Genomic DNA, 24,506 nt, shown 5'->3' with positions numbered 1-24,506 from the left:
GAGATTTCATTTTCTTCCGGATTTTCTTCCACCGCTTCAATCTCCATCTCTAACGATGCCGTGTGTTGAATCCTATCAACGCTATCCAAATAATCCTTCAAGCAGATGCAACACTCCACGGACTTCGGGTTTAGTCTTGTCCGACGTATCGAAATGATCCTGCCACAAAGAGAAAAAACAGACTCCGAAGCTACGGTACTAGCTTGGATTGTTAGTACATCACGTGCGATGCATGCCAAAATCGGGAATTGAGGTTGTTTTTGTTTCCAAAAATCTAATAAATCAATTTTTTCAAAATCTTCGACATCATTTGCGGGGCATGCGACCATAAAGTTAGTGTGCACATACATATTTAGTTCACCCAAATCGTTATCATATCGACTTTTTTACTTGATTCATTTAAAACTTCGTTCATTAAATTAGTCATCGACTCTTTACGACTTTGTCGATGACCACTAGAAGAAGAACTAGAGCCCTCAAACCCACGACTTGAAGGTGTTTGTGGTTGGTTTTCTCCCCCGTAAAAATGTTAGTAATGATCAAATAAATCTTGAAAATTACGATTAAACAAACTTTTTTGTTCCATTGGAAAAGAATTATCCGTAGCGGTATCCAAACCAAAAGCCACACATACTTGTGTAATTAAAACTTCAACACCGACAATATTTAAATACGGGTTTAACGCCACAGCACAAAGAAAAGCAAATGAAATGCCCATAAAATATTTTAATAATTTCTTTTTCATGCAAGACATCAACCTTGCCCAATCGTATTGGTCTTCGTAAAATTAAATGACTTGTTGGATAATAAATTTTTCGGATAAAAGTGTTGTCCCTGCCGGTCCCGGGCCGGGCCAGGCCGGTTTGGCCATCACTACGGCTAACCAATGAACAGTTTTCGGGCTTTATCCGGTTAAGGACGGTCCTAGGTTCAAAATTTATGACCAAAATGAGCTTTTGCTTACAACCGGTCTTTGGGCCGGCCGAACGTTTTTAGCACCGGTCCTCAATCCGTAAGAGGGCGTTTAGTTTGCCGGAATATGATAGAATTGAAATGGTCAATAAATTTCATTCTAACGTTTGATTATCCACGGAATGAAATTGAAGTCCAAAGATTCTCTCATTTAGGGATTTCACTATTCCTTCGTAAAAGAGATGGAATTGAAATCCATTCCATCCAAAAATTTATAAATGACAAAAATATCCTCATTCCACCTTTTCCATTCTCATCTACTACTTCCAAGTTCCAATCTATCGAACCATTGGTTTCTCTCATTTTGAACGACTGTTTCATCTTCTTCATTGATCAAAGACTGCATGTACGATTTTTGTTATCTTCAACGTATAATTTCTGTTTTCTGCTTCGATTTTGTTACTGTTTCCGATTTTTGCTTACGATTTCTACTCACAAGTTATAATTTGATCTCTGCTTTTGATTTATACTTCGATTTCTATTCCGACTTTTGCTTACGATTTATACTTCGATCTCCGCTTCCGGTTTATACTTTAATTTCTGCATCGATTTTGTTACTGTTTCTACATCATATTACTGCTTCATATTACTAATTTGACATATTTTTGTATATGATTTACTGTTTCAAAGAAAGGGTATTTTGTCCTTTTTTTCATCATTCCATTCTCATTCCATTACAAACCAAACAGACAGATTCTAATCTATTAGACAGATTACATTACATTCATGCTAACCAAACACTTAGTCAAACCTGATAACATTTCATTCCAATTCCTTTGACATATTCCATTCATTCAAAAATCATTCTACGAACCAAACACCCCCTAACAGTTTAATATATATATCTTTATAAAACGCGTAAAAGAAGTTGCTGATTGAAATAAGACAACACCATTGATATACATAGCAACATTGTTGAAATGAGAGCAACAACACTCTCAAAAACTACAAAAACCACACTTGCCCAAGTGCACCAACACAAATATCAAACATCGGAAGCCTTCACGACCGCTAAAAGTCGTAACCGACTACTTCCCCTAGCACGAGACGACACAAGCGGTGGCGGCGACGGCGGGTTTCTCTAGAACCGAAACCGGTTCGAAACCACCGCCACCGGCAACCTTCTCAAGTTGCTCCCATGTCAAGCGCCGCCTCTCAACCACTGCGGCGGTGGCGGATGTGTCCTCCTCGAACTTGCCTTGGCATGAAACCACCAACGGCTCGTCTACCTCGTGAAACATCTTCATGACATTTTGCGTTAGGTTGAACACAGTGCGGTTCCAATGGTTCTTGGAGTTGCGTTGTAAAGACGAGAAGACGATAGGCATGATCACTTGTCGGTTACACATTATAAGATGGTGTATGTGTTCATTGTTCCATAAGAAGTGCGCTCGCTCGGCCACCTGAATGTTATTACCACAAGATCAGGATTAACTCGTTATAATACAGTTTAACCCTATAAAGAATATGTGAAACCCTATTAGATTACTCTCCAAAAGAGACCCAGGAGAGAAGGAAGGTTCCAATATATATTGAGGATAAATGATCAAAGACTAGCTGATGTGGGACCCTAACACACCCCCTCCAACTAGGGCTAGACACCAAAAGGGCCTTTAGCCTAGCGGTATGTGAGCCTTTCGCCTCCTATGAGGTCAGAGGTTCAAACCTCACCAAAGATGAGGAGGGTGAGTGAGTTTATTTGTTCTATTTGCCGTATATAAATATTATATACTTAAAAAAAAAACTAAGGCTAGATGAGTACATATGTCTCAAAGCGTCGAGAGGGGGCTAAACGAGTATAGATTGCCTTAGAGTATCGAGTCCCTAAAGTGGTAGACCTTGCTCTGATACCATGTAAGAATATGTGAAACCTCGTTGGATTCCTCTTCCAGAATGCCCTTCGGATGTGTTTGGTATGCAGGACAGTACAAGACATGACACAAAAAACTTGTCCCACATTTGGTCTGACAATTAGAGTAGGACCGGACAAAGCTTGATAAATTACCAAACTACCATGTCAAATTAAAAGCTTAGAAACTTTGCACAATGGTTACGCCCGAAAACTTGAACATTACCTGAAAATGGTAGCTATCGAGACAGCAACTTATACGTTGAAATAACGGAACCATAACCTTCTCGAACTCATCGCTACGAATGAGCTCGAGCAGCTCTTCCAGCTCGCTCAAGAACATCAACTGCTTCTGACTACTGGTTACGGGCCAATATTTCAGCAGCCCGTTAATCACGACGCTCGTTAGTTTGGGTTCTTTCTCGATGAACTGAACGATGCAATACGTTAGTTGATGATGATACATTCCCACGGATTTTGGTTTATGCAGTGGAATCAGAGCCCGTGACAAGAACGTCTTGTGTTCTTTCTTCAACGGCAATGCAAATCCGCTAATCACGCTCCCGAAAATCTCCAGTAGTTCCGCAATGCCGTTGTGTTTTTCGGTTTCGAAAACAAATCTGTAGATGATATTGCTGACAGCCGTTCGTATAAACGGCCTGTGGACCATGAATTTGCCGTAAATCCGGTGTAAAACCGACTTCAAACACTCGCGTTCTCGTGGGTCCTCGGAATCAAAGAGATTGAGTAACCTCGACAAGAACGAGTGATCGATGAACTGTTTAGCGATCTTTGGATCGAGAGAGCTAAGACTAACAAATCGTAGGAGGATTTCATAAACGAGTTGTAAATGAGACCACGCCGGATCGAACCACGGATCTTCATCTTCCGTCTCGCCGCGAGGCGAACGAGCCGAGTTTTTCGGAGGGAACTCTCGAAAAAGATTATCGCCACACATCTTACAGATAGCCGACATGGCCGGCTCCGCGAGTTTTGTGGATTCGGACACAATAAAATCAAGAATCTCGACTAAAACCTGGCGTTTTAGATCTTTTTCGGCGTTATCTTTATCTTGATCATCGAAATCGTATACGTTAGAGCAAAGATTCAACTTACTGATAAGAAGCCTCGGCTTATCGGAGCTCTGCACATCCTTAAACGGTATATGAGGCTGGATCATCTCGCCACCGGATGTCGGAAAGATCGAAGACGACATCTTTTTAACAACATTCAATCGACTTGAAATAACGTTACAGGTGTTGGTGAAGCTGCCATTGTTGCCCGAATCAGTAGCAGCATTGCTACCGTCTGAATACGTCGGATTCGATTTCGATGATTTCCGAGGGAGTTTCGCAAGGATTTGCTTAAGCATAGTAGGAATAGTCGAATTCGCAGCCAATAACAAACCTGAAATCAGTGTTTTCGAAACAGTAGGGTTAGAGACAAAGGGATGTATCTATAGATTCATGTATTTCTATCAAGAATCTGATTCAGAAACAGATTAAGCTTGATTTATAGCTGAATTCCAAACTCTGTTTCCACTAAGCAAATTAAAACCAAAATAAATTCAAATCATTTGCCCAAATTCAACACCATGTGTTCATTCAAGAACAATTTCAATCATGATCTCATCTCTTAATGAGAAAAACTTGAACTTTTTCAAGAAAGTTGATACTCATTGCTCCTGATCTCATCTTATTTCAAGAAATCTTGAAATCTTACAGAAGAAGCAGATACCCACTGAAAAAGCAATCACCCAATTGCTATGATGTGTGATCTCATAACAAAATCTTGTACTTTTGAAGAAAACCTAACCCCCAATTGTGTTCATACCACATCAAAACACATATACAGATCTGAAACACACCCAAAAACAGAAAAAAGAAATGAAGGTAAGAAGGAAAGAGTAGAATGTGTAGATCTGAAACCCAGATCAGGATCTGATAGCTTACCAGAAAGAAATGTGAAAGAGAAACTGGTAAGAAAACCCAGATCATAAAAAGCCCTAAACCCCCAAATTTTTGAAGAAAAAGGCAACAACTTTAACAATTATATGTCAGCAAAACTTCAATTTTTTGATAATGGCAGTAGGGTTTTGTCAAATAGCAACATGTCTTTGCATTAAAAGATTGAAGATGACAGTAATATTATAATGTAAAAGTCAGAGCACTGGACAATCAGGTGCTATTCACAGAAGATCTATACATACATATACATATATATATGTATAGAAAGAGAGAGAGAGAGGAAGAGAGAGAGAGAGAGAATATACCTGGGCTTTCTGGGACAAAAATGGACATGGGTTTTTGAGTTTAGAGGGAAGAAGAAGACATGCAAATATGAGAGAGAGAGAGAGAGAGAGAGAGAGAGAGAGAGAGAGAGAATGATGATGTTAAAATCTTGAGATTGAAGATGTAATAATGAGAAAATGGTGAAAATGGAGCCCAGCTTTCTTTTTCTGTGTTTCTGTAAGGATCCAAGAAATGGTTCTGTTTATGATTTTTGTGTTGTGGTGTTTTGAAGTTTTAAAACCCATTTGGTTCTTGATTTTTGCTTTATTTATTTATTATTATTATTTATTTACCAATTTCCAACAAAAAGAAATTAATATTTGAAAAAGCAAAAAGTGCTTTAATTGATTGGAACTTCCAAAAGCAAGGCTGATCACCACTTTGTGCAAAACACAGTCTTTTAACTTGGAATTTCTAACTCTTATGCTAAAACAGGATCTCTGGTGTTTTAAAATATTTTCTATATTTTTAATTATTTTTAAAAAATAAAAATAATATTTTATTAAGGAGCTATTTGACATGAATGGTTTGATACATAATGATTAAGTGGTCATAATGATTAAGAGACTCTTATGATATAATGCAAAAGGAAATATAATTGTTTGGTAATTGTTTATGGTGAAATTAGAGCACTAAATGGTTAAGGGAGACTCGAGATACAAAATCATTCAGAGGGTCTTAGAACCATTAAGAGACATACTTTTTTTTTGCCAAACAAGATTCATCTCTTAACGATTCAGATGCTGCATCTTAATGTAACTATTAAGAGGTAAACAAATAACCCCTAAATGTATCGAATATTTTAATAATATAATTAATATTAAATTCTTTAAAATATAATAATACCTATTAAAGTTTGATGTAATTTTTTTAAAATATGTTGACTTTCAGTATTTGATTTTAGAAAAAGAAAATATAATAAAGCTCGTGGAGATGTATTTAAGAGCATCTCTAACACATATGTTATATATTTTTTATTATTTCGAATTTGGAGATTTTTTTTTTTTATTCTCTCTCTTTTTAAAGAAGATTTTAGCAAAGTTGTTGGAGCGTTTTTTTTAAATCTTTAGAATATTTTAAAATAACATAGGTGTTGGAGATGTTTATCGACTTTTATTAGAGGTTTTTTAAATTAAGAGTAAACTATGATTTTTCGTCCTCGGGCTTTTATTAGTTTGACCACTTTTTAACAAACGACAAGCAATTTCTAGCAAACCAGAGTTATAATTACTTGTAGGGTCTTCCGTTTGCTAGATCTGATTCGCTATAGGGTGTTTTTGTTTGTCGATTCTTAAAGTTTCCAGTTATTGATCATGGTTGATTTTGGTTTTTGGTCTTTTATTTTTGAATGATTAAGTTTCCAAACTATTTTTTATTTTTCTAAAGATCACATCTGCTGAGAACTTTGTTTCATGTTCATTTCTGAAGGAAGGTCATTCATCAATGCTGATTTTTTTTTCTTGAAGTCCTTTGTTGTAGAGGAGGGATGGATACAACTTTGGAGACTTTGTCAAAGAGTTTGTTCAATTTACTCTCAATCTAGCATTTGTATCTGTATTTGGACTTTTGTATGGCTTGTCTTATTTCCAACTATTCATGGAAGCCGTATTTGTAGAAGAAGGATGGATAATCAGTGATCCAGTTAGTATCATCCCTGAAGATGGTGGTGGTAACTAAGATTTTTCTCTCTTTCTTCCTTCCATTTACAATTACTTTAGTTATTTTATGAGCATTCAAACAAAGCTCAACCTTTAGTCTATACCGCCTTTGTTCTTGTTCTTTCTCCACCTGTGAGTCCATTTTGGCTTTGTCCTCTTCAGCTTTTCCGAACAGTGCCACTTGAGCATCGATTCGATTGATTCTGGTGACCCTCCCTTCATCTAGGGTATCGATTGCCAGGCTCCTTGTAAGATCTAGGCTTTTCTTCATTAGTTGTTGTTGCCTCTCTATCTCTTGTTGAGCCTGAATAACTTCTTGCTTTTCATTCTTCGAGAGGAAGCTGAACTCATCCCCACAGGTACGAAGAAGAACTTTTACTCTGATAGAGTTCAACTCTTTGATGCAGCTCTAGATCTCATCCTAGCTGATTCTTCAGCTTTGAATATAACACAGTGAAATATGAGGATCTTGGAATAATGTCAATGTCTTCATCTTCTTCAGTATAAGAGTCATCCAGGACGAACCATGGAAGATGATTTAGGGATCCATTGTTGGTTAGGAATCACATGGAGAGATAGAGGTATGTGCAGAGACAAAGGAAATAATTATTGTAATAAAAGTGAATGGAAGAGGAAAGAGTATGCTTTTTATTGGGTGAGGGAAGAGGATGGTTTCAGATATGCATACTATAGGGAGAGGTGATGGGTCTTCAGAGAATGGAGAGTTAGGACTTACTTCATTTTGTTCCTTTTCCTTTCCTTTGGAGGAAGACTGTTGCTGAGTCTCCCCCTTCGATGAGGGATCCAATAAGGAGATTCCGCGAGTGATTGAGGAGGTAGGTGCACTCTAGATGCAGAAGTCATCCTTCTCATCATCGTTATTGTCATCAACATTTTTTACGATGTTAGCATCATTATCAATCTCTTCGTCCTCATCTTCTTCTTCCTCTTCATCCTTCATATCAGCAAGATGGGCAACTAAAGTGGATGGATAGAGAAGTCATTCAGCATTTGCAATAAGCTTTTTCGCTTATGTTTCAGCTTGTTCTTCTTCCTTCTCTCCTCTTTGTCATCATCAAAATGAGGGAGAGGTTGTTGATGTAACCAAAGGATTTCAACCTCCAATTTGCTGGAAGACTCTGTCTGCTTGATCATGTAATCAACCACCATCTCCAATGTTTGACGATCAACACTTTGGAAGGATGGTGCTGGAGTAGGTAGGCCTTGTACTGAAGACATAATCTGCTGGAGCAGATCAGTGTGCTGTTGCAACTTCAGATTCACCCTTTGCTATGTTGACGGAAGGACTGGTGAAGAGCAGCAACAACTTTATTGTTTTCAGTGGCCTCATGCCTTAGATTGGAGACATCACCACAGAAAGGGAAGAGGTCCTTCTTAGCCGAGAACATGGAGGCCTAGAGGTCCTCAACTCTGGATGTCATTATTTGGACATTGGTGAGGACGATATCGAGGGGCTTACATCCTCAACCATGTTGTAGTTATCGGCTGAGGGTGGTTCCTTCAAAAAAGGACCTGAAATATTAGAAATGGAAGTAAGATATAGAGCTTTGAGGAGCTCATGGTTAGAAATTAAAGAATAGATGGGTAAAGATGAAGTACATGAGGGTTCTTCAGAATTGTCTAAAGGATCAATCCTGAGAGTTTCATCAATGCTGTCATGAGGATCAACATTTGTTTGCTGAGGTTGCTTATGAGTAGCATCCTCAGGTCCTATGCCCATTGTTGCTTCAACACTAGTGGGGACAATCACTGGTACCTCATCAACTCGTGTAGTGGAGACCAATGATGGAGAGGGGGAGACGATAGTTGAAGGCATAAAGACATTGATCATGTGCAGCAGGTAGGCTATGGTGAGCACTAAATCATACTCTCAGTGATTTGAGTCACTGAGGTGGTTGTTATGGAAGCATCCATTGGTACGACTACAACTGGGGAAGTTGTTGTAGAAAAGATGGTGGTGGTGGTGGTTGCAGGTGCCTGAGTGCTGAGTCCAAGTTCAAAGAGTATAACCTGTCGAGATATTCCCCTCAGAGTTATGGTTTTCACCCTTTTGGCTTTCTTAGCCTTCCTTGAAGGACTAAGAGGGGCGTCAAAAGGTCTTTTTCAGAGAAGAGCGTGAAACATTAGGTATCATTGAAGGTAAATTCAGTGAATTAGTTTCACAAATCAAAGAAGTTTGAGATTTAAAAGAGAAAGGAGGGAACATACCTAAAAAAGACCGACGTCTGTGTCTCTGACTTTGGGGTCAAGGATTTGTTGGCCCAGTTTGGACAGCGACACGTCCCTTTCAGTGGGGTATTTGTCCTTAAAGATTCGTGAAAGGACCCGCTGAGGAAGCGTGTATAGGGAATGACCTTTTCCCTCTGTCTCTTGTTGATCTTGATGAACAAGTCATCAAAGATCAATTGAGTGTAATCTATATTCCTTTTGTAGATCACATAGTAGCCAGTGTTGAGTGGTACTCTACTAACTTGATCATGTCCACTAGTTTTTTCTCCCATACACTAGACGAAGTGAGAGAAGAGGTAGCTCCTGACAGCTGACATCTTGTTATTCTCCACTTTTGACAGGGACTTGTTGATTTTGATCGAGTCCTTCTTTGATAGCCAATTGTAGTGGATGGCATCTAGGAACTCCATTATCTTTTCAGTGGTTGGTTCAACGACATAGGGTGCAATTTTTGGAAGCTGCAACACTAAGCGTAGAGTCGTTGGTCCAAAGTTTGCAAAAAGGTCATCAATCTTGAAGGAGATTCTAGTGATCTCTTTTCCCTTGTCTTCGGATGATTGAACTACCTGAGCCGTGTACCAGAATTTGGTCAGGTATTCTTTGATGGCAATGGGCTTGAAGGTCAGAGCATAGCCGATCATAGAGTTCTTCAGAAATTCGACAGCCTCCTTGAAATGAGATTTGTTGCTTGGTATCTCAAGGAGTGCAAGATGGTTTTTGGGCTTGATTGTGCACTCATTTAGGTCAAATTGCACATTAGTTGCACCTCCCATACTGTAACACCTGAATTTTTGGTGCGTATAATTTTGAGTTCCATATTTATATTTCGACTTTAGAATAACTCTTGGTATGTATTTTGAGTTGGTCTAATGTTTTAGGTGAGAAACAAACTAATTAATTTTTTTGGAGAAGTTTCACGTCCGGGGTAAAATCTTCACACTCGGGGTGAAATTCATCACTCCCAGGGCAAAAATCCATTAACACCTGGGAGTTGGACAGAAAATTGGCTTTGATTGTTATTTTGCCCTATAAACCCTTATTTTTGTTTCCAAACTCAATTCTCGTCTTCCCCTTCCCTATCACTTAACTTAATCCATCAAAGAGAATTTGTTCCTCCGAATCGATTTCTTGCAGAAATTCTAAGAGCTTGACAACTAGAGATTCAAGTCTTGTGGGTTGAAATTCAAGATCTTCATCTTTTTCATCATCTTTCCACCCTTGTTGACCATATTTTGGGGTTTTCTTGAAAACCCATTTGTGAGTTCGTCTAACTTTTCTAAACTTGTCAAATTACTTCATTTTAGTCTCCTAAAACATCCCTCTTGGTGTATTTTACACACCCATGGACTTTGACCAATTTCAGGAGATTTGAGGGGTTTTTTTTTAACCCTTTTTGCTAGTAAATTTTGGATCTTCAAGAATATCTTATAAAAATGTGTTTTAAATACACAAATGCTAAATACATTTCATTTTGGAAATTGTGATTTGAATAACATATTTTCAGTTTTACCGTTTTATATTTAAGATGAAAACTACTTGAACTCACTAGGCATTAAACGTAACCTTTTTTATTTGTCGGCATGTGTATCAGGTCCTTGTTTGAGAATAGTTCTAGCGACAGTGTGATGAATTGAGTGTTAGTTAGGGGCCCGATAAGGATCTAGCTTTCCGGTGACGACTTCTCTGCATTCAGAGATAGCCATTATTATTTGGTTTTAGTAACACCCGACCTTAACCTAGACTTTATGTAAGATTTGGTTCATTAACTGTTAATGTTAAATCTAGATTTGCTATTGAAGGGAATCCGTTATTGATTTATAAAAAAGAATTTACCCTGTATTTGATGTTTTATTGAAAATTTTAAATTAATCGTTATTTCCAGATTTTAGGGTGTTACAAATACCCGTCCTAATCCAACCCTTGTTTATTTTTTTGTTGTTGTTTAATATATGTATATACGTGTGTGAGTATATATATTTATAACAAATATATTTATATTCAATATTCGTAATTAGTTTAGTGTTGATTTATTTTATAATACATTATTTTTAATTATCTTTTTAAGTAAATTATGGTTTTTGTCCCTATGGTTTATTGATTATTTCGGTTTTCGTCCCTATAGTTTAAATTACGATTTTCTTTCCTATGATTTAGAAATTGCGATTTTTGTTCATAGACTAATTCATATATATATATATATATATATATATATATATATAGGGTTGGGTTCACGTGAGACCAGCCTGTTTTCGTGAGACCCGTGAGACCTAATTTTACACGTAAACTTCACAGCAAAAACGCTGTGAAGGTTTAAAAAAAGTCGAACATTCACAGCAAAAACACTGTGAAGGTTTTAAAAAGTTACCTTCACAGTATTTTGCTGTGAAGTTTCAAGTGTAAAATGCTGGTCTCACGGGTCTCACATGATCCCAAGTCTATATATATATATATATATATATATATATATATATATATATTGATTAACCTGGACATCCAACCGCTATGTGAGCTGATTAATTCCAGGGCGACCACTTGCTTTGCAGATAGTCCGGAATCACCGCATTTGAACCTCTGTGGCCATGAGGGGATTTTTATTCCTCCTTGGATTTGAACCTGAGATCTCCTGGTACTTTTTGATCTTTGGAGCCAAGCTCAAACCAATCAGGCACCACCCTTGTGGTTCATATTTTTAACTACAAGGGACCAAAAAATTAAAGAATTGTAAACCACTAGGACCGAAACAACAAAAATATTATAATCATAAGAACAAAAATAACAATGAATTACAAACCATACGGACGAACAATTTGTAAACCACAAGGATCAAAACTTGCAATTTTTAACAAACCACATAGACGAAAAAAATAATTTACTCTTTTTTACTAAATGGGTACCCAACGGATTCTTGAACCTATCCGGTAATTAATCCTTCCCCCCCCCCCCCCCCCCCCCCCCCCCCCCCCCCCCCGAATCCATTAAGGGGAAGTCGGGGGAAGAGGGGATTAAACCGGGATTAAGATCAAGGGTTGCATTATAACCCGCCTAATATTTGCCCCATTTTCATCGATCCCTAACGATTTTACGCTCTAGAGGTAAAACAGTAATGTGAATTACATGTAATTAAGAAACTACAATCAATTCGTTCAAAAGAAACATCCTACAGTCCACATATGTATACATATACATATAGGGGAGCGATCAAATGCAATCCACTCAATTTGTACAAACCGTGCAAACCGCATTCAACTAATCATAATTTTTCATTTTGTTCATTTTTTTGTAATTATGAGAGGTTGATTAATCATTTTTATTGTGGAGGGTGTTAATCATAGATATTATCATCTTCATTATTTTAATTTTAAAGAAATATATGAAACAGTTTCATTAAATATTATATGAAACAATTTCACAACCATATATGAAACAACTTCATAAAAAAAGTATTATATGAAACAATTTCACAAGATTAAATAATTTCATGAAAAAATTTCATAAGATTAAACAATGAAATCGACAGATAAAGGTGGTTTGCACGGTTTACACAAATGAGGGCGGTTTTCATATGATCACTCCTCTATACATATATATATGTATATATATATATATAGGGGACTAATCAAATGAAAACTAATTAGTTTGTGGTAACCGTGAGGTCCAATCTTAACCACAAACCAATAGATAAATTAGGAAATTATTAATTTTGGTAATTTAGTAAAATTTTAATACAAGAACATTTTAGGTATTTTCTCTCCTTTCTCCTCTCTCCGTCTCCCGACCTTCGTCCTCTTGTCTCCTGCCACCGTCCTCCGGTGATACCACAGTGGTATCACAATGCATTTTATATTTGTTTGGGTATCACATTGAGGTTGTTTGTCTGGTCGATCAGATATGTAACACAGTGGTATCACAATGCATCTTATATGTGCTTGAATATCACAATGTGGTATCACCGGAAGACGGGGACGGAGAGAGAAGAGAGGAGAAAAAAAAACCCCTAAAATGTCCTTGTACTAAAATTTTAATTAAAAATTACCAAAATTATAAATTTCCTAATTTATCTATTGATTCGTGATTATTATTGGATCCCACAGTCACCACAAACTAGTCAGTTCTCCCTTGAATGAGCCTATATATATATATATATATATATATATTATGTTTGTGGTACAGACTATTATGTAGTACGAAAAAACACGACACATGTTTCATTTGATGTTAAAAAAGAACATGATACCCATAAAATTTCAAAATTTGGGAAGTGAGAAGATTTGTTCGATCTATATGAATTAGACGTCTTGCATAAAATTCATGGATTATATCGGTCCAATATTCTATCCATTACAATTTTACGAAAATCAGAAACTTACAATATCTTAAAATAAAAATTATCGTAATTTTGTTGGATGAATTATTGTTCTATATGATTTATCTACGGGTTTTGAGAAGATTCCAAAAGTAGTAAGGGGTCGTTTACTAAACGCTTACCCGGTGGGTGTTTACCGGCCAATTTTCCTCACTCCACGAACATGACAAGACCCAATTATCTTACATGGTAAGAGCGATGATAAGGATAGAGAGTCTTACCCGGTAAGTGAAGGTGACGATTCTTACTCGGGTAAACGTTTGTCATATATATTGTTGCACATGATACCATTTTGATATACTACAATCTTAGCTAGAAAGTAAATTACGGTGTTGACTCCTAAGAGTAAGCACTTACCGAGTAAGCATTTAGATAAACAGCCTCTAGGTTGGATTTTGAATATATGATATAATAAATTACTGAAGATGCATGAATCAATAAAAGATAATTATTTTTTGTATATTTATTTGTTACAAATTATAAAGTGTTATCTTTATGTATATAAGATAGCAAAGTTTGGTTCATGATTGAGAACCAATTTGTCAACAATTGGCAAAGTAAATGCATAATGGTAAGCTTAGCATGTGAGTTTGAGTGTTTGTGTCTACTTTTTTTTTTAAAATAAAATATGGTTACTTAAAATTGTTTGTGAAAGCAACTTTTATATATATATATATATATATATATATATATATATGAGGTTTACTTTGTAAACCATGATATTTGTACAAACCATACAAATCTTATTTAATTAATTATAATTTTTCATTTTGTTCATTTTTTGTAATTATGAAAGATTGATTAATTATTTTTATTGTAGAGAGTGTTAATCATGAATATTATCATTTTTATTATATTAATTTTAGAAAAATACATGAAACAATTTCATTAAAATTTCATAACCATATATAAAACAATTTCATCAAAAATAGTATTATATGAAACAATTTCGTAAGATTAAACAATTTCATTAAAAAAAATTCATAAGATTATACAATGAAATCGACGGATGATGGTGATTTGTACGGTTTGTACAAATATGTGTGGTTTGCATTTGATCGCTCTTCTCTCTCTTTATATATATATATATATATATGTGTGTGTGTGTGTGTGTGTATGTGTGTGTGTGGATGATTTCAAATAAAAACTTATTTTTCATCATGAACATGAGGATAAATATTGGCTATTTATCAAAATTTAGAAAACTAATTTATGGTTGAAAGATAAAAATGTTAATTAAGAAGTGATTAAGCGCAAAAAAAAAGTTAGGATTTACGATTACCATATTGATTTTTTAATTCTCTTTTTTTTATTAAAAGACTTTTACCCCGTTAATATTTAAGTTAAATTATTTTAAAAATAATTAATATTTTAATCAAATACATTTACATCAAAAAATCGAGTATTTCATGATTCATGCATCAGTATGATATTCATCATGAATATACATTTTTACTGTAACATTCATCATGAATATTTATGTATGATACAATAACTCTCTAGTATTTATATTAGTATGATATTTATCATAAATATTAATTTTCACCACAATATTCATCATGCATATACATATTATTCATCATGAATATACTACACTTTCAACTCTACATACTTTAGTTTTTCGTTATTGGGTTCTCGATTGATCTGAATGAGTTTCCGATTCGTCTCAATAGATTTCTTGATTCATCTCGATAAAAGTTAAAAGTGGTAGGTTATGGTTTTACAAAAACAAACACAAATCAAGTCAATGGATGAGTTCTTGATTAGTCTCGATTGGTGTCGATCGGTCCCAATGGGTTTTCGATTGATCTCGATGGGTTCTTGATTGGTTTTGATGGGTTGCCGATCCTTCTCGATAAAAGGTGAAAGTGATAGTCCATTGTTTTACACACAAACAAAAAATCAATTGATAGGTTCTTGATGGGAAATGAAGGTGGTAGGTTATGGTTTAACACATATAAACACACAATAAGTCAATGAATGGATTTTCGACCATTCTCGATTGGTTCTCGCTCAGTCTCGATGGGTTCTCGATCGGTCTTGATGGGTATTAGGTTACAGTGATGAAGAACATGATGCCTTACAACGTTGAAGAAAGTTCTGAAGAAGGTGATGTTCAAGTACGAACTTACGGTGTCGAGCTCTTGTACTCGTTTGAACGTACATATTCATAATGAATATAACACATATATACCATTTCATGTAAAAACGGTTAAAACAAAAAAAAAACTATATCGAGATGGACGTCATATCGAAGAGCATAGAATTCTCGTTTTTTTTATTTAATTTGTTTAATTAAAATATTAGTAATTTTTAAGATAATTTATTTTAAACTTTTAAGGAGGTAAAAAATTTAATTGAAAAAGAAAAGAAAAAGTCAAAAAAGGTAGGCATGGATTGAAATTAAATGCTCTTTTTACCCCTAATCACCTTAATTAATATTTTTAATTAAAAATTATATTTAATGTGAGTTGTTTGATCAAATAAAATGAAAGACGAAGATCAGTTCTCACATTTACAATGAAAATTGAGTTTGCATTTGAATTTTCCTCTCACTCTCTCTCTATACACACACACACACACATATAGGGGTCTAATCAAATGAGAACTAATTAGTTTGTGGTAGCCGTGAGGTCCAATCTCAACCACAAATCAATAGATAAATTAAAAAATTTATAATTTTGGTAATTCTGAATTAAAATATTAAAGAATTGTTATAAACATATGAACATCCATGAACATTTCTAATGAATATTATATAAATATACTATTTGACGTAAAAAAACGTTAACAATAAAAAAAAAACTATATCAAGATGAATGTCGAATCGAAGAGAATAAAATGCTCTATTTTTTGATGTAATTTATTTGATTAAAATATTAATTATTTTAAAGATACTTTAGTTTAAAAGTTAAAGGGTAAAAGTTTTCTAATTAAAAAAAAAAGTCAAATATGGTAGGCGTAAATCTTAACTTCCATTTTTGCACCTAATAATTTCTCAAGTAACCTTTTTATGTTTTAATTATTGATTAATTTTTCTAAGTTTTGATCAATGAACAAATTTTGTCCTCCTTTTTATATTTTTTTTTTTGGTTTTTCATTTAAATCCACCCTTTTATATATATACAAATTTTTTGGTTTTCATTTAAATCCACCCTTTTATATATATCTTTTTAACAGTTCTTGTGTAATTTTCTTAATTCAAAATTTTTAATTATAATTTAATTTAGGTTTAATATAATATAACTTTTAAAAAGATAATAATTAAGTATTCTGTTAGAATTTAATGATTATTCTAATTATATTTTAGATTTTTTATATTTAAAATGAGATATTTATCTTGTATTTGATTATGTTTATCTGCAGTTAGTTACAAAAACTCAAAGATAGAGCTTTAATAAGTTGTACTTAAGCACAATCTACTTGTAATATTGAATTTTAAGTAATATACATCAATAAACAATACTTCATGCATAAAAAGTAGTTTTTAAGAGTTTTTGTCAAATACTTTATAATATAGTATATATATATAATGTATGTATATATATATAAAAATAAAGGACGATGGAATGAGAAGAGAGTCAACTTACGAGAATGATCAAATCACATGCGTTTTACAACAAGCTAGTTTACAAGGAGTTCACAAGGACGTTGATGACCGGTCAGCAACTAGCGGACCAAGACCATGTGAAACTTGTGTGCACAATGGTGGGTCAAGTGCCAATGTCAATGTCATTTTTTTTGGAAGTGTTATAAATCACATATAATTTAATTATCATTATACGTATTTTTCATAAGTTAATTATTCTTATTTTAATCCATCTATATATATATATATCTGTATATATTCAGAAAATATGAAATAACTTGACAATAAAACCATTGTTAATTAACTTATGATGACATATGACAAAATTTAAAAAAAAAGTGTATTTGCTATTAAAAAATAAACATAAGTATTTAATGTTATTTGGATAAATTCTTGTTTGGAAGTAGAGATGGCCAAATGGGCCCGGCTCGGCCCGTAACCGCCGGAGGACGGAACCGGGACCGGAACCGGCCCGGGACCGGTATGGACCGGTTGTGGACCGCCGATTATGAACCGGTTATGGATTTTAACGTTTTTTTAGGACCGAGACCGGTTAAGACCGGAACCGGTTATGTAACCGGTTATAGGACCGGCCCGGCCCGGTCAACAAAAGTCAACGTGTGTATATATATATATATATATATATATATATATAACAAAACATATTTTTAAACGTATTTACATAAAACATATTAAAAATAACATATTACAAACATATTAATAACATATTAAAAATAAATACGTTTAATTTTATAAATACGTTTAAAAATATGTTTTGTTATATATATATATATATATGTATATAAATTTATTAATTACCAAAAATTTGAAGAAAAAAAATATTTTTTTTGCAAAGGACCGGCCGTAACCGGTTATGGGACCGGGACCGGGACCGGACGGCTTAATCGGTTACTGGTAAGCTTGACCGGTTATGCAGAATTTCACCGGAACCGGGACCGGTTATGGAGGGACCGGTTATGGAATGTTTTTGTCTTGATCGAGATCGGCCGTAACCAGTTATGGCCCGGCCCGAGACCGATTTTTGGCCACCTCTATTTGGGAGTATCATATATTAATAATGCAATGTCTCTTTGCTTGCTCATTGTTATAACACCCATGTGAATATATATGATTCCTTATAATAATAATATCATTTGTTACAGTTAACTGAAAAGACAGTTGTTTTTCTAAATATATCAGATAAAATGATCGTTGAATGTTATTTTTTTCAATTTACGTAGCTCGTTTTTCTATTTATCGAATAATTTTGTAAATAAGATCATTGTTTATATATATAGGTTAGATATCACAACTCGGTTTTCTCTTATAAGCAAGACACACACGTGACTAAATAAAGATTCATGTATTTATTATTAGTAACATATATATCAGTATTTTTATAAGTGTAAAAAGATGGTCTCACGGGTCTCACGAAAACAGACTGGTCTCACGTGAACCAATGCTCCTATTATCTCTTGATTGTTTCTATCATTTTGGCCGCCATCGAGTCCTACCTTTCAAGATCTCACCACCACTACTGCCAACATCATCACCACCTCCAATCTGAAGTCGAAGCAAATGCTGGCAATCAACGTGGTTGGAATCAGCTATTCCACCAATATTGTTGTTCTCCAATATACAAGTGTGAAACTGCAACACGTTGTCCTTTGTACACTCTCGACAATACTCCAAAGCCATGCTAGCAAGCTCATACTTCTCGAGGATTGGCTTCGGAACACCCTGCAATAACAACCAGATATCTAATCATCACAATATAAATATGTTTAAATGTTATAATAGACTGTTAAATACAATTTAAGTTTATAGGACCAAATAACTGTTCGTTCCATGTAAAAGTGTTATAATAAGTTGATATATGACGCTTTGTAGGCTTTATAACAAACTTTTTAGGATGTTGTTCATCAATATACTGTTATATTAGTCTTTTTTATATGATATTATTTGAAAAATGTCTTACAAAAACATGTGTCATGTAAAAATGTGTTCATAACACTACAACAAAATTGGGTTTATAGGGCACCCTCAATCTCTAAGCGTCTTAATAGACCGCTTTATAAGACTTAATTTATAGGACCAAAATATAAAACGTTCTATCTAAAGATGTTGTAATAAGTTTATATGACACTTTTGGCCGTCTTAACAAGTATTTTAGAACGTTTTTAATACAAAATGTCGCATTAGCAACTTTATATGACACTTTTGAGAAAATGTCTTATAAACTCAATTTTTTATAGGATATTTGTTTTTATAGGACAATTTTTCAAATAGTGTCCTATAAAGTTGCTAATAGGACGTTTTATATTAAAAGTGTCACATAAACTTATTACAACGCCTTTAGATATGACGATTTATTTTTTTGGTCCTATAAACTAAGTCTTATAAAGAGGTCTATAAGGACGCTTAGAAATTGAGAGTGTCCTATAAACCCGATTTTGTTGTAGTGTAAGCTCCGTATAAAAAATGTCTTATAAGAAACGACACTTAAAAGTGTCCAGTTAACTTAGTGTAACACCACTACATATGACACATAATTGTTTGGTTCTATAAACTTAAATCCTATACCAGAGTCTATTACAACGTTTAGACAAATTTCGAATCTTATAAAACAAATTTCGTTGCCGTGAATTAATCTTTCGCATGGCACGGGCATAAGTACGCCATTCGTACTTATAATTAATTAAGCCAATACGTACCTCGACGATCCATCCAATATATTTCACGTTGTTAACGTGTTGGTTAATATCGAGATCGCTCCATCTTGGCTAAATATCAAAGAATCAATATGTTAAGGTTATGTAAGCAATATTAATTCTGAAACGTAGATCAGAATGACCCACGTACCGTTAAACCATTCTGAACATGGTCAAAAATGTTATGATCATCTCGTTTCGACCATCTTTTTGCATCTTCATTGACGATAGGCGGTGTATCCATAAAGTACTGCTCTAATTCAGCTCGAACTTCATCTGGGAATTTCGATAACCTTCGTGTCTCTTTATTCATCATCACAAAAATACTGCAAAATAATACAATTAAGCAAGTTTTCCCACAATCAACCTTGTTTTTATATAGCAAGATTTAAGGTTTATATGTACCTTGAAGCTCGTATTAACATCTCGTTTGTTTTGCAATCGGAAAACATCCAATTACAACACATGCCATTCTTTCCCGATGCAGCTTTCCAGGTATCGACTTGAACAACGTCACCCCTGTAATTAGTAGATGAATTATGGCATGCCCAAGTACATAATCAAGGCGTAATATCAAGCCCGTTCCCGACATTTTTTAGGCCATGAGCGAACGTAAAAACAGGGCCCACTGCAAGAAATAAGGCAACGACTTTTGTCGTCGCAAAAAGTTCATTTATAATAAAAAAGAGTATATAACAACGACATGCTATAACTTGTAGCGGAAACATTTCATCTCTAAAAAGTGCATCGTCAGAATTCACTTTTCTTGTAGTGACCCTCGGTGAGTACGGAAAAAAATTCAATAATTTTTTTTCCATATAAAATTGAGTACAAGAAATGCTAATAATTTAGTGAGGAAAGAAAGCTTAATAACAAGAAATATGTGTTATTTTGATACAAAAAGAGAATTCCTATGAATGAAGTAATCATGAGGGTCAATGAGACATCAATAATAAATAATATTATCAAGGTTTTCTATACAAGTAGACAAATGAGGATCAATAAAAATATGAAAGAAAAGATGATCCATTGAGATCCAATAAGAATAAATAATGAATTAAACATATAATATGCAAGTTCAACAAATGATTATTTGAGCACTTAAATAGAATCTTATAGTGTGATGGAATCCCAATGAAAGATATAAGTCAAACAATTGATGAAAATATCTAAATTCTATCTTCCTTCTTTCTTTGCTCAACTAAAATAAGATGTCAAGATTAAAAATTTATGGAACATGACATATATAAGAGACATTACTAAATACATCTAGTAGAAAAAAAATTATTCATTAATCACAAACCATGAAACATGTCATAAATTATAAGAACAATAGATTGATTGTCAAACAATAGTAAAATATTTTATGTAGAAACAAAAATATATAACAATAGCCAACAAAAACAATTAGAACAAGATAACCAAATAACAATAGTCAATAGAAACAGAAATCGATAAAAATATCCAACAAAAATATATAGCAATAGCAAGCACATGATCTTAAAGTTGAATTGTTGACGCACAAAAACAGTCAAACATATAGAGATAGCAATAACCAATATTATTAGACCTTATTGGAGATAAAAAAATTAGAGAGACAATAAACAATAGCATATAATAAATAACCAATTAATTTTTTTATTTTTTTTCGAATGTAATTAGTTGATATATTTTTATGCCCTTATTATCTACTAAATTCGTTTTGCTCATTATATGCTACAATTTTTTTGGGGTTTTTTTTTTAATTTATTAAAATTTTTTAGATTACTATTGTATTTTAAGGAAAAAATTTGGGCCCCTTGATATTTTTGGTCCCTGGGCATGCACCCGTGTCGCCCTCCCCCAAGAGGGCCCTGCGTAATATTAATGTTAACTTGAAAAGTTCCATATGGTTTCGTTAAGCAAAGGGGTGTTTTACGAAACTATTAAGTTTCTGGATCTGTAATCTAATACTCTATTAAAACAATATCATCTCGATAGAACCATAATCAACCCAAAGACTATACTATGTAGAGATCAAGAAGATGAGCGTTGTACCATGTTGGCCCGCTATGAGAATTGTACCATGTTGGCCCGCTATGAGCGTTGTATCATGGTGGCTCACATAGCGAGTTAGATATCCAGGTTAATGAAAAAAAGAAAGAAAAAAGAAGATGAGCGTTGTACCATGTTGGATAATGGTCCACTACCAATTTCATGCTTGCCATTACCCAAATTAGGTTCTTCTTGCACATCTCTGGTGTGAACCCAAGTCATCTCGCAAGAGCCCAATTGCCATTAAATGATTGAGGGATGCTTCCTGTGAAGTGATTGAGAGTAAAAAAAAAACATATATATATATATATATATATATATATATTATTTTGTGGTAACTGTAAGGTCCAATCTTAACCACAAATCAACGAATAAATTAGAAAATTAATGATTATGGTAGTTTGAGTTAAAATTATAATTATAGGGCATATTAGGTATTTTTAAAGAACTCCTCTCTCCTCTCTCCGACCTCCAATTTCCGGCCTCCGGTGAAATCGGTATCAGAGTATAATAGGTATCACATTGTGTATTACAATAGGTATCACATTGTGTATCTTTGTTTCTAAGATTTGAGTTGGTATCATAACGGTATCACAATATATCACAATAGGTATCACATTGTGTATCTTTGTGATTATTTGGTACCTGCCGGATTAATTTTCACCGGAGGTCGGAGATTGGAGGTCGGAGAGATGAGAGAGGAGAGAGGAGTTTTTTTTTAAAATACATAAAATGCCCTCTAATTATAATTTTAACTCAAACTACCGTAATTATTAATTTCCTAATTTATCCGTTGATTTATGATTGAGATTGGATCTCACAGTTACCACAAACTAATTAGTTCTCCCCATACCAGCAAATGATCGGATCTATTGAATCACAAGTTTACCATAAATATATACCTGCAAATGATTCATTAGTGTTTCTAGCGAAGCTGTTCCATCTGGCCCGATTTCATACGATCTAATATAAAACTTTTGTCGAAAGGCAAACCCGTCTTGAACCATTCTTCCCGAACCAAGATTTGAAACCATGTTCGGAAGCTTTTTCTTCGGGTCTAACATCATCTTCGGTGTCAAGAAATTAGCTGTAATTGTGCTCCAGTCCATGACACCAATTCTGGTAGCAGGAGTTGCTTTAACTCGCCAAGAAGAAGCGTATTTTGTGTTAATAAGTCCACACACATCCATGGTTCTTGTTGTACCTTCAAGCTTGTTAAATGTCATGCCATGGTGTGTGAAAGAATCTTGGAGAAAGAATGGTGCAGTGGCAGCCATAACCACAACCAATGTTGCTAATTAATTGAAATCGAATTCTTGAAGCCGAATTGTTGCAAAATATATATATATATATATATATATATATATATATATATAGGCATGTTGAAATGAAAACCATGCAATTCTTAGAAAACGACAACCAATATAGTCACGTTCAAATGAAAACCATGCAATTCTTAGAAACCGTGTAAACTAAAGCAATAGGAAAATTCTATTTTTTTTTTCTAATAAAATTTAATTATTAAGGGTATATTAATCATTTGCATTGTTTTCTATTAAATATGAAAGTTATTAATAAATCTTAATTAAGGCAACATAATAAATAAAATTTTATATATGGTAACATTTAAATATTTAATGAAATTATAATATTAAAAATTGGATTTTGTTATATTGTGTTTCGATTTATTATTGTCAAGATTCATGAAAATCGTAAGTTATTAGAGTAATAAATCCATGAAATCAGTAGTAGAATAAAAAAATATATTCATGAAAACGGTTTCATACATGATGAAATTGGTGCATGGAGTAAGTGAAAATGATTATGGAATGAATGCATGATGAAACCGGCTTCATACATGGTGAAATTGGTGCATAGAGTAAGTGAAAATGATTATGAGATGGGTGCATAATGAAATAGGTGCATGATGAATAGGGTGCATGAGGATATGGTTGCGTGATGAGGTTTAAGATGCATGAAATGGGTGCATGATGAATAGTGCAAATGTTTCATGAAACAAGTTCATGAGGTTTAAGATGTGGTTGAGTTTACCATTTTGCCCTTCCCGTTATTATAAAATGAATTTTTTAATATATATATTTTTTTATTTCCTAAAATAAACTAAACTAATATTGACCATTGATCAAGAAAACGAATGGATGAGATTGATTTACATGATTTACACAAATGGGGGTAGTTTTCATTTGATCGCTCCTCTCTCTCTATATATATATAGATATATATATATATATATATATATATATATCAACCATGTAATTAAGCTACATTACAAGTTAATAACTAAATTTAATTAATACATGTTTGTTTATTTAATTTGTGGTTGTAAATAGGTTCTGTTTGTTGGATGATGATGTTAAAAGTATATATTAATAAGTATGTTAGGTCAAATTTTGAATTCTTATCGGATTGAAAGACGACCAATTTTAGGCAACTCAACTGATTCATAAATGTTTCAAAGTTTTTCTGTTACGTATTATACATTTGGTGGCAACTATTTGTAACAACTCTTAGGGAATGTTGGGTAACGGTTTAATGGGCTTAATAGCCTGTATGGCTTATTCGGTAAGGCATACATGGGTGTTCGGTTGCTGCTTATTTGGTAAGCCAAAATATAGAGTACTTTAGACTCAACCCTTTGTTAATCCAATTATTCCCCTTTTACCCTTTCCCTCTTTCATCCCTATCCCTGTCCGTTTCCATCTTGTAAGAAACTAAACATCCGCAAATTTCCCAACACATTCAACCATTGTTTTTTAAATTTGTACAAA

The 24,506-nt window shown here is 33.9% G+C and overlaps 1 protein-coding gene and 1 pseudogene across 1 annotated transcript; both read right to left on the bottom strand.

Annotated features, from left to right (window-relative positions):
• Positions 1-1,816: 1,816 nt before the first annotated feature.
• Positions 1,817-5,121, bottom strand: LOC112517211 (serine/threonine protein phosphatase 2A 57 kDa regulatory subunit B' kappa isoform-like). Its single transcript, XM_025124573.1, has 3 exons — positions 5,094-5,121; positions 3,048-4,228; positions 1,817-2,375 (listed from the first exon to the last, which is right to left on the bottom strand). The coding sequence occupies exons 1-3, from the start codon at positions 5,119-5,121 to the stop codon at positions 2,010-2,012; spliced, it is 1,575 nt and encodes a 524-aa protein (XP_024980341.1). The 3' UTR covers positions 1,817-2,009.
• Positions 5,122-18,460: 13,339 nt separating this feature from the next.
• Positions 18,461-22,994, bottom strand: LOC112516806 (annotated as a pseudogene).
• Between the last annotated feature and the right edge of the window lie 1,512 nt (positions 22,995-24,506).

The sequence above is a fragment of the Cynara cardunculus genome (assembly GCF_001531365.2).
Source record: "Cynara cardunculus var. scolymus isolate 2C chromosome LG 8, CcrdV1, whole genome shotgun sequence".
In the NCBI taxonomy this organism is placed as follows: Eukaryota; Viridiplantae; Streptophyta; class Magnoliopsida; order Asterales; family Asteraceae; genus Cynara; species Cynara cardunculus.
Note: the sequence above shows the minus strand (reverse complement) of the source record. Positions and strands in the feature narration are given on the sequence as shown.